The 12,476-nt window shown below is 35.3% G+C and overlaps 1 protein-coding gene across 3 annotated transcripts in view; it reads left to right on the forward strand.

Annotated features, from left to right (window-relative positions):
* LOC106875197 (reelin) overlaps nt 1–12,476 on the forward strand; it is a 221,159-nt gene that overhangs the window by 68,608 nt on the left and 140,075 nt on the right. For all 3 annotated transcript variants that reach the window (XM_089350383.1, XM_014923240.3, XM_089350384.1), the window contains 3 exons: nt 1,048–1,199; nt 5,579–5,691; nt 9,507–9,727. In XM_089350383.1, the coding sequence (XP_089206509.1) occupies nt 1,048–1,199; nt 5,579–5,691; nt 9,507–9,727 (486 nt within the window). The remainder of the gene's footprint in view (nt 1–1,047; nt 1,200–5,578; nt 5,692–9,506; nt 9,728–12,476) is intronic.

Below are 12,476 nucleotides of genomic sequence, written 5' to 3' on the forward strand. Positions count from 1 at the left end.
GTCTATACTTCTTAGGGCTGGCTGGTCTTATACAACATCCATTTAGGTACCTCCAACTGCCACTCTTTTTCCTTCTCTTATCAGACATTTGTATCAACTCACTCACTAAGTACTATACTCTTTCTGCCTCAGAACGTTAGTCCTCTGGAATTCTTTCCCTGCATGTGTTTGTTATTCCTACAACTGTCTGCTTGCAATTATTCAAGGGGAACACAGTCGCCTCCTTTTGACCAACCCAGTCAGAAACAACCAAAAATAAAGCAACATTTACGTGTCAAAAATAAGAAGAAACATTAAAATGATAAAGAAACAAAACTATTTAAAGTTGATGAGAAACAGTGAATATGGAAGACTGAACTCTTTTTCTGAGACTGTCTGAGATTAGAGTGGAATTTGATGATACAAATTAGATGAAGTAGTCTGACTAATAGCAATTAATAATCAAAGATGAAGATATTATAAGACATGGAATAATTAAGTTACCATTGATTTTTGAAAAGATGGAGAAACAAAGTAAGTAAGCAAATGAATGAAATCTGGGAGACACATTTTGCAAACTTATTAAATCTACCTCTGCATTGAAAATGAAGCATTAAAATCATTAGTGGCTAAGATCATTAAAACTATCAGTGACTAGAATCATAGCAGCTGTAAATAGATATATTTCAACCCGAGTATGAGACGTTTTGGCACAGCCATTTTGGTGCCGCCTGTTTGGTATTGCCTATTCAATGTTGACTTATTTGACAGCAGACATTTTAATGTTTCTCTCATTCTCTTTTCCATCTCTCTCTCTGTCTCTCTCTCTCTTTCTCCTCCAGTTCCAAAAAGTACTGTTGCTAGAATGTCCAGTCAGCCATGCCAAATTGTCAGCATCCAAACTGCTGCACCCAATCATCTTGTTTCTTCATCACCATTGCTATAAAAAAAAATTAAAGGAAAATAAAATTTGTTATCCTAATACCATTGACATACAATCCTATGTAACAATTAAAATTGCTAAAATAAACAAAAAAACTTTTAATATATTCCTCATCTTTATTCAAGTTGGCTGTTAGAAGGTGTCCATTCAGGAACCCTTTGTGAAAAATTACACGAAGGGAAATCTTTGATATTCGGTGGCAGAGGGAAAAGAAGAGCCTGCACACCTTATATGGATATGCTAAAATCAGACAATATAAAATTTTATCTGTCATTTGGTAAGTTGTATTCATTATATACAATATGTTTTGTTCTTAATCTACAAGATTTAAACTTGCCACAAAACTTTCAGGCCTTGTGCCTATAGAAGAAAGAATTATGTAAATATTTTCCAGTGATGTGTACCTTTAGGGTAAAGCAATTGGAAAAAGTGAGAAACGTTATTGGAATTATCTCCCTTGTTTGTTAGATTCAACCCTCACACATACTTCCCCAAGAGAGTTTTTTTTTTGTGTGTGTGTGTCTATTAATTGAATGGTTAATCTCTGCTAACCAAAGTTTTATAACTTATTATGTTACATATATTTGTATTTTGCAAGCAGAATTCTCACTAGAAATATTTTTCTTTCAGCCATATTGTGTAAGTCTGACAAAAGTGAGTAATTTGACTAAAGTAAAAAAAGTATTTACAATGCTGTTTGTTTAGTTATGTTACACATTACAATACCTTTAATGTATAAGAATCAATCTTTGACATATGAGTATATTTATCTTCACAAGGAAGATATAACTTATTCTTGTTTCTCTGGGTGCAATCTTGTATATCAAAATGAATACTGCTCGAGAATGTTAAATTCTGCCAAGTTTCAACATTCAAGAGGTAACAAAGCTAGTTGTTTGTCTCGTCACTAACACAAATGCTTATAGCATTTTCATAATTCACTGATGTTTTTCAAACTTCTCACTTTGGCAAACAATGCAAAAGTCTGAAGAAACCTGTGAAAATTCATGATAAGATGCTACAGAAATATTGTAATGATTATCAAAAAAAATTGGTATTCCATCAGTTATGTTGATGACGGTTCTAGTTCATCCAATCAACTGAACAGCCTTTCTCCTGAAATTAAGCAAATGGATGAATACTCCACAGACATGCATACCTTTAATGTAGTTCTCTGGGAGATTTGGCATGACTCAGAATGTGACAAGACTGGTCCTTTGAATTACAAATACTACTCATTTTCGCATGCTCAATGGACTGGAGCAATGTGAAACAAAATGTCTTGTTCAAGGACACAGTGCACAGCTAGGAATTGAACTCATGACCTTGCGATCATGAGCTGAATATCCTAACCACTAAACCACACACCTCTGCAAGTATCTAATCTCTAAGAAATAAGATTCTTTCATTGAAATTCAAATTATTTCATGGTGACATGCAGAAGATTTATGTATTTTACTGTTTAATACATCAATAGAATTTGCAGTTTTTAGATTATTCTTCCGCTGCTATACAGTATCAACTTATTAGTGTAAGCACATATGCATTCACCTGCTGTTTCAGGTGTGTAGTGTATCCAGGACTATATTATATGATGCATCCTTCCCTTCCATTTAAGATGGCAGGTGCAATATAAGGGAGATTTAGCTGTTATATCTAGCAAGTCCACTAACTATGCAGAGACTCCCTCGTTGATACAATAAGTATTTTATTATATGTGCAACATTTATCAATGAAGGAGGCAATGAACTGACAGAACCGTTTGCTTAGTGGCATTGTTTTTTTGTTTTTTTTGGCTCTTTGCATTCTGAGTTCAAACTCCACCAAGGTCATCTTTACTTTTCATCCCGTCAGTGTCAATAAAACAAGTGTCAGTTGAACATTGGAGCACAGTGTAATTGACTCCCCTGGCCCTTGTGCCAAAATATAAACCTATTTATTGAAGTACTAAGCTGATCTAGTAATCATAGTAAAGAAGTAGTGAGTTCAGAAGCAAACTACACTATAAATGTTTTGAGTTTTTTTTTATATATTTTAATCTTTTTTTTTTTTTACTTTAGTCAAAATACATGTTACCAGGCCTATATAATATGGCTAAGGGAAAATATCTTGAGATAAATACAAATGCATGTAATATAGTGAGTTGGAAATCTTCACTCAAGATTAACCTCACAATTCCTAAACAAAAAAAGAAAACTCTCACTAGGGGTGTTTTGTATCTAAAAACAAAATTAAGGGAGATAATTCTAATAACATGTTCCTTGTTTTCACCAATTGGATTTCAAGACAAGGTCTGTTCCCATCTGCATTGTCTATGTCTATATTTTCCCAAAATCTTGATTATCTGGTTTTACTGGAATCTTATTGCTTGTTTTTAGATTTTTAAACATCCCTAGAGGGAGATTTTAGCTTCTAATTACAAGGATAATATTAGTTAATCAGACTTTTTCAACTTGCTGTATTACATATGCAAACCCCTACAGTACACATTATTGTTTTAAATTTTTTTTTGTCTCAAAATATTAGATCTATTTCATTTGCAGTTGATACAATTTTAAATTTCAATGTTCCTTATTTTTCAAAGAGTTAATGCATTCTTTACTTTCATGTATTTAATACCCCCACTTAAGCAGTCCTTCATGCAGATAACATTTTGTTGTGGTTATACTATCCTGGCAGATAACATCTTGCATATAGATGTAGTTGTCTTTTATTTTATTCTATAAATTTCCCCAACAAAGAGACAGGCAGTCTCCAAGGACCAGAAACTAGACATGCTATGAATATGAATGTATTATTTAAAAGACGATTAATATGTTCTCAAACAAATTACTTCATTTGTTTTTTGATGACTTATTACTGCTCTGTGTCATGTATATTTATTAACTCATTATCTGCATTGCAAAACATTTTAAGATGTTTTGTTTCATTGTTCAGTTATATAGTAGTAAGGGGATTCTTTGAAATTTTATTTCATATTGACACAAAGATGACACAGCTTTGACAGGATTTAATTTCAGAAATGTAAACATATAATTAGCAAAGTATGGTTTGCTTATTACATATAATTAAGCCCATAATTTTTTTATGTATCATAATGATCCTTAGAGTTGATGTTCATCCTTGGCTTTGATAACTCTGAGTGAGTGAGACCTAAAATACTCCCTTGATAAAACACTGAGTTAGTGTAGGTAGCCTTTCCTTGCCAAGAGAAAATATTCCTGAAACTTGAAGCCAAGGACTTGATCATCAATTCTACAGAGGTAAAAGTAATTGTGTGGTTAAGAAGCTTGCTTTCTGACCAAGTGATCACAAGTTCAGTCCTACTGTGTGACACCATGGGCAATTGTCTTCTACCATAACATTGGGCCAACCAAGACCTTGTAAGGGGATATGGTGAATGAAAACTGAAAGAAACCTGATGTGTTAACTGTTAGGACACTACACTACAAAAATTCAATGCTTCCTCGAATTTGATAACACTAGTCCTGTTGTACCCATGCACTCTTTCCTCTTTATATTTTTTTATTATCCACTTTTCTCTCTTGTCCTTTGTACTATGCATGTACATTTGGCTATCATTGCTGTGTTACTTTACTCAGCTCATGGCTGCTTTCTGTCCCATTTTTTTTTTCTGATACCTGAGCACTAAACACAAGAAGAATTATTATTGTTGTTGTTATTATTATTGAGTCTTTCTTCTTCCTTCAATTTAGCTTCCACTTTTGTCCAAAAGTCCTCCTAGGGCAAAGAAACCTACTGTAAATGGTAGGCCATTAGCTAAATGCACCTAAATGTTCATTTTCAAAATCAAATAAAGTTATGTAAAAAAACAAATTTTATTTATCTTTTTTAAGCAATGAGCTGATAGAAACATTAATATGCCAGGCATTTTGTCTGTCTTTATGTAGTGAATTCAAATTCCACAGAGGTTGTCTTTGTCTTTCATCCTTTCAGTGTCAATAAATTAAGTACCAGTTGAACACTGGGGTTCATATACTGTAAATCCTCGAGTATAGTCAGCCCTTGAGTATATTACGCAGGGGATTTTTAGGAGACTGTACCTCTGAAAAACCTAAACCTTGTGTATCATACGCACCCCTTCTCTAACTTGAGTCAAGGAGGTCTATATAACGTCCTTGGTTTGTAAACATATATACGGTAACGTCCTTTATTATTATTGTATATATAACATGATGCAAACATGTAGCTTTATTGTGCACTTTGTTTGCAGAAAATAAAGAAATAGCAGTAATAACATCAGTGAAAAATAAATATTAAGTAAATTGCCTTTACATATTTATCACTTAGAAAATTTTGCTTAGAAAATATTTTTCATTTTTAACCTCGTATATAGTACGCACTAGAAATTTTGACCTTTAAATTTTGGGGAAAAAGTGCAGATTATACTCAAGGATTTACAATAATTGACTAGCCCCCTCCCACGAAATTTTCTGCCTTTTATCTGCAGTGAAAGGGATTATCATTTTTAAAAGTACTTTTGAATTTACAATTTTTCTACTTCTAACATATCTTTGCTCAAATATTTGACAATTATGAAAGAAAAAAAAAAAAGCAATATATACACATAACATTTGTTTTATAAAGCTCTCCTGAAATGTTACTCAATTTATATTTCCCTGAAATAATTAACAGGTACAGAAAAGTGTACTGGAGTAAAAAATGACACAGCCCAAGTGTTTCTGTATCAAGAATCAGTCAACTCAGAAACGATCATATTAGCAAGCTACAAACCAACTTTCTATCAGGTAAAAATATTTGAATTCAACTGCTTTCATATTCACACAAAACAATTATTTTATAATAGGGAGAAAGTTGGAGGGTGTTTATCATTTTGATCAAAAGGTAGAGATTGTGCCAATAATCATCGCAAGCCTTCTATTGAAACTGTTAAGATTGATGTTCAGCTTTAGTTACAGCAAGAGGATACATATGTAGTAAAGTAATGAGAACTTCTACATGATTATTTGATATACAAGAAAACCCGCCATCAAATCCCTCCTGCTATCTTAAATAAGGCTCCATTAGATGATGTGGTTCTACATCTCTCAAAAGATGATGATAGAGACATGACTGAGATTCCTTTAATCATAGACATGTTGGAAGTCATGGTTGAGCTGGGGCCCAAACAGCAGTGGCATGGGTAAGTAAAGATTTCCAGTGAGTAGAAACTTGGCAGATACAGAATTGGGGCTGTTAGCAGTTTTTGGCACCACCTGTTTGGTATCACTGATTCAATGCTAACTTATTTGACAGCAAATGCTTTAATGTTTCTCTAGTTCTCTAGGGAGGTAAAGTCTTAACATTAACTGGGTTCAGTTAATAAATTGAAAGTTTCTCTCTCTCTCACCCTTTCTATCTAGATGTGTATATTTCTGCACACACATACATGTGTGTGTGTGTGTGTGTGTTTGTTTACCTCCAACACCAAAGAGTACTGTTGCCAAAACAGGCTGAATGTGCTAAACTATCGGCATCTAAATAGCTGTGCCCAAACTTGTCATTTCACAGAATTAATCATGAATCTACTTGAGGTTGATATGATATACAACTTAGCTAACTCTGATGAGTAGTGACCATTATAGTAGTGGTAGAAGAGGCATGATGAGGAGACAATATGTTTGTAGGTTAGAAGTGGGGAATGTTGATGATCAAGTCCTTAGCAATCAATTGGATGGGTTTCTTTCCTATTTGATCTGGGTTATTGTCTCTCTTTGTAAGTCTAGCTCAATCTTCAGACTTATACTATTAGTTTGTAAAATACCGAAGAGAAAAGATAGCAAAAGTTATTAAAACATTTATGAGGAAGTGGACAGTAATTATAGTATTTAGGATAGTGATAAAATTTAATCAAAGAACACTTGTCAATGTTTTCAAAATTATATTTTCTTTATTAAACAATGTAAAATTCTTCTTTCTTCAACTTGCAGTCTCTCTCTTTAGCTTATTTTCTGTTAGCTTCCTTGAAACTTCACTGTTTACATTTAGCTTGGTCTATCATTAGCAAGCTAATTTGCTCTACTTTGTTGGGGAAACATAGAATTAATTTGCTTCTTGCAAGAGTTTGCACGAACAAGACAGGTGATAATTAATCAACAAACTTTATTGATCCTCTTAAATATATAATATGAAACTTCAACTTCAATCCTCGTTTATTTCAAAAACATACAAACATAAATCATATGATCTTTTAATATATACTCATTCAACTAACCCACATTCTCTACATCTTCTGGCCTTGTGCTAAAATTTGTAATCCTTTTTATAGCTATGACCTTAATTAACCCTTTCATTACTGTATTTATTTTGAGATGCTCTGTGTTTCTTTCAATTACTTTAAAAATAAATAAGAATTTAGTGAAATAACTTGGTTATCATTCAACTAGTGTAGGAACATAAATTGTGACTGTTTTGACGGAAGATTTTAATTCAAAACTTATGAAAACAAGACATTTGTACTCAGAGCCAGAGCCGGTTTCAGCCAGGTTGGTAGCATAATGGTTAAAGATGGCAAGCTGGCAGAATCATTAGCATACCAAACAAAATGTTTAGTAGCATTTCACCTATCTTAAAGATCTGAGTTCAATCCCACCAGACTCAACTTTATTTTTCATCCTTTTGGGGTTGATAAAATAAGTACCAGTTGAACACTGGGGTCAATTTAATCAACTTGATCCCTCCCCCAAGTTAGCTGGTCTTGTGCCAAAATTTGAAATAATTACTATGACCTTAATACAATTTGTGATATCATTATCAGATCTGTGAGATGGTAACATGCTGAGAAGTAATTAATTTTGTTGATTAATGATTAAGTTCAAATCCTAAAAGTCAATGGCAACATTGCATTTAATCCCGCTGTTAGTCTGAAGGATAGATTCACTATATTCAGTTCAATAAACCAAAGCTGTGAGTGTGTGTAGGTACGAATTCTATTCATAATCATCATCATCATCATTGTTTAACGTCTGCTTTCCATGCTGGCATGGGTTGAACAGTTTAACTGAGGACTGGCAAACCAGATGGCTGCACCAACTCCAATCTGATCTAGCAAGGTTTCTACAGCTGGCTACCCTTCCTAATGCCGACTACTCCATGAGTGTAGTGGGTGCTTTTTACATGCCACCAGTATGGGAACCAGTCAGGTGGCACACTGGCATTGACCTCGTTCAGATGGTGTTATTTATGTGCCACCAGCACAGGAGCCAGTCGATGCAATAAAAACTTATATAGGTTCAAGGGGTGACCAATTGATCAGGGTACACCAAAATTCAAATAATTTAGAGGGCAGAGACAACAAGAGAAATTTTTGCTTACTATATAGAATTTGTCTGCCTAAAATTCTCCTAAACTTCCTCACACACATCTCTCTTTTACAAAACCAAATCAGTTTAGAGATATTATTTTTCCATAAATAAAATGCTAAGTTTCCATAACTCTTTTTTCTGGCTCCAGCCACTAAGCTGCAGTCATGTTGAAGTACATCATTTTAAATTTGTTAAAGAAAACAATTGTGAAGCTTGCCTACTAAGCACATTTTGCACCATGCTCTCAATTGAACTAAATTTAATGACTGGCACCCATGCCAACATCGTCTCCTTCAGTGGACACTAAACTCGGCTTGCGAAGACCTGTTGGCGCAAGCGAAAGCATAATCGTGATGGCACCTGGTACTTGTGCTGGTGGCACGTGTAAAGACATCCGAGCAAGATCATTGCCAGTGTCGCTGGACTGGCTCCTGTGCAGGTGGCATGTAAAATACACTATTTGAGCGTGGCCATTGCCAGTACTGCCTGACTGGCCCTTGTACCGGTGGCACGTAAAAGCACCCACTACACTCTCAGAGTGGTTGGTGTTAGGAAGGGCATCCAGCTGTAGAAACTCTGCCAAATCAGATTGGAGCCTGGTGTAGCCTTCGGGTTCCACCAGTCCTCAGTCAAATCGTCCAACCCATGCTAGCATGGAAAGCGGACGTTAAACGATGATGATATAAATTATCACATTGATTTATAGTAGTGGTTCTCAACTGAAATCCATATGACCCCTTGTTGTCCATATAAGATTTAAGGGGTCCACATAAGCAAAATAGAAAATTGGGTCCACAATAGTATTTTTGGGGTCTATGAAAACGTTTTGCCTTAGATGTATTTATTGCAAGAAACAGTTGGGTTCCTTTCTCTGACATTTTACATAGTTCAGCCTACACAAGTGAATGAATAATAAACAAAATAGGAATTTTGAAAGAATTATCTATAAAACAAGAATTTTAAACATCGAGTGGTTATGAGGGTCTACCAGAATAAAACAGTAATCAAAGGGGTCCATAGATAATAAATACTTGAGGACCATTGTGTATCATAGGTGACTCCCATAGTACGGAACAAATAATATATTTATTCTGTACTGCAGGAGTTACTAGTGATACACATGATAGGTAAAGTGTTAAAGGAATGAAATTTAAGCTTTTAACATAAGACCATCAAAATTTTAAAACCTTGTTAAAACTCTTGAAATTTGCAAAGGACTAAATGTGATAAATACTTATATTCTTTATATTATCAAACAGTCACCTGTTTTGAATTCAGTTACCATCAAACCTGAACACAGACGGTCTGTTTCAAAAATTTGTTGGGAACAAAAGTACTACAGAGATGAAGATTCTGATGTCTGGGCAATTGACAGTGTTCAAATATCCCCTCACATAGACCCAGATTATTCAAATGGAAAGGACAAATATGTACAATTCAGTTTGAATATGATGTGTGGTTTTGATTTAACACACAACAGGTAAGTCAATTTTCATTTAAATTACACACATACACATACACACGATGGGCTTCTTTCAGTTTCCATTTAAAAAATTCACTCCCATAACTTTCCCAATGTGCTACACAGTGGGACTGAACTTGAAGCTTTGAGCCTGGGAAGCCAGCTTCTTAACCACATGGCCACACTTCAGGCCGACCAAAGCCTTGTGAGTGAATTTGGTAGATGGAAACTGAAAGAAGCCCGTCGTATATATGTATATATATATGTGTGTGTGTGTATGTATATGTTTGTGTGTCTGTGTTTGTCCTCCCACCATCGCTTGACAACTGATGTTGGTGTGTTTACATCCCCATCACTTAGCAGTTTGGCTAAAAGAGACCGATAGCATAAGTACTAGGCTTCCAAAGAATAAGTCCTGGGGTCGATTTGTTTGACTAAAGGTGGTGCTCCAACATGGCCACAGTCAAATGACTGAAACAAGGAAAAGAATAAAAGAATAGTTTTTAAATCATTAATTAACAACAAATAAATTCCTTTTTGTGAATTACATATATGGTTTTCGTTATGACTTTTTGAAATACCAATGTGGAATGAAAATGGTCATTATGACCCAATGTGGAGCAAGACACCCAATGGAGCTTAAAAATCCATTGAAAGATAACAAAAGCTTAGGAAAGCCATGCATATAACACTCATAGTCATCATCTGCCGCAAACAAAGCTTCATCCTAATATGAGTTATTATTGCTGCCAGAAAACTTACATACTAAGGCAGTGAGCTGGCAGAGACGTTAGCACACCAGGCGAAATGCTTAGCAGTAATTCATCTGTCTTTACGTTCTGAGTTCAAATTCTGCCGAGGTCGACTTTGCCTTTCATCCTTTCGGGGTCGATAAATTAAATACCAGTTACGGACTGGGGTCGATGTAATCGACTTAATCCCTTTGTCTGTCCTTGTTTGTCCCCTCAATGTTTAACCTCTTGTGAGCAATAAAGAAATAAGAAAACTTACATAGTCTTCTCATAGTACAATTGTGCATATGTGATAATACCGTTAATCAATGCTTACAACTACAATTTCCTCTGATATTAAATCATTGCTTTGATACAAGGTTTTTTTGTGGAGGGGGGGAGGCTAATTATGTAATTGCTTCAATTTCAAAAATATTACTGGTACTCATGTTTTTGATCACAAATACATAACTGATACAATCACTGTGCTTCCAATAGGATTTGAACTCAGAATATAAAAGGATTTAGTTAAATGCCACAGGTGCTGGTATGGCTGTGTGATCAAGAAGTTTGCTTCCTGACCATGTGGTCATGGGTACAGAGCCATTGGGCAACACCTTTTCCAAGGTGCTGGCTAGTGGGACTGAACTGAGTCTTCTGACTAACCAAATGTCTTCTACTATAGCCCCAAGCCTTGTGAGTGGACTTGGTAGGTGGAAACTGAAAGAAGCCCATTATATAGTGCATGGTAGAGGAAAAAAGTTATGTCTGTGAGGTAGCTTTGCAACTACATGGCTTTGGGTTCAGTCCCCACTAGCAGCTATCTTAGACAAGTGACTTCTACTATAGCCATGGATCAACCAAATCTGTTAATGAATTTGGTTAATGGAAACTGTGTGAAAGCTTGTTGTGTGTGTGTGTGTGTGTGTGTGTGTGTGTGTGTGTGTGTGTGTGTGTGTGTGTGTGTGTGTGTGTGTGTGTGTGTTTGTCTGTCTGTGCGTGTGTGTGAAATCCGTTTGTCCACCTGCTACTCTGTGACAATTGGTGTTGGTTTGTTTGCATCCCTGTAACTTAGAAGTTCAGCAAAAGAGACTGATAGAATAAATGTTAGATGTAAAAAGTAAGTATTGGGTAAGTTGTTCAATTAAAGCCCTTCATGATGGTGCTGCAGCATGACCACAGTCCAGTGACTGAAACAAGCAAAGAATGAGATAAATCAAGGGTAGTAGATTGGCAGAACTTCAAAAATGTGAAACAGGATGCCTTGTGGTATTTGTTTTGGCCCTTTGTGTTTTGAATCAAATCCCACCTAGGCACTTTGAAAGCACTCTTACCAAACACAGGCTTAAATTAGCAGGGTGAGTGAAACAAATGCCTGTACCAGAATAATTGGTGCTAGATGGGATCAAAAAAGAGAGAATTTATTTCAGCTGGAACAATTTATATCCTGGTTAAAAATTGGCACTGTGGCGGTGGTTGTTTGCTGTGCCATGGATGAATTAGTGAATGATAATGTGTTGTGTGGCTATACTCTTTTACTTGTTTCAGTCATTTGACGGCTGCCATGCTGGAGCACTGCCTTTAGTCGAGCAAATGGACCCCAGGACTTATTTTTTGTAAGCCTAGTACTTATTCTATCAGTCTCTTTTGCCGAACTGCTATGTTATGGGGACGTAAGCACATCAACATTGGTTGTCAAGCGATGTTGGGGGGACAAACACACACACAAACATATACACACACATACATACATATATATATATATATATATATATATATATATATATATCTGATATAAACGAAATTGTTACAAACACACATATGGACGCACATACTTACATATAAGCACGAACACATAAATGCGTGCACACATATGAGCGTGCACACATACGAGCTTGCACACACTCACATGCTCATACCAAACAGTTTCGAAACAACGCCAGATCATATATTCAAAATAAATGGAAGTGGAGAGACAAGTTACTGAAGAGATTGCAAGAGTGCAATGAAATAATTTAACAAAAAACTATATAAAT

The sequence above is a fragment of the Octopus bimaculoides genome, chromosome 4 (assembly GCF_046866305.1).
Source record: "Octopus bimaculoides isolate indiv1 chromosome 4, ASM4686630v1, whole genome shotgun sequence".
NCBI classification, from domain to species: domain Eukaryota; kingdom Metazoa; phylum Mollusca; class Cephalopoda; order Octopoda; family Octopodidae; genus Octopus; species Octopus bimaculoides.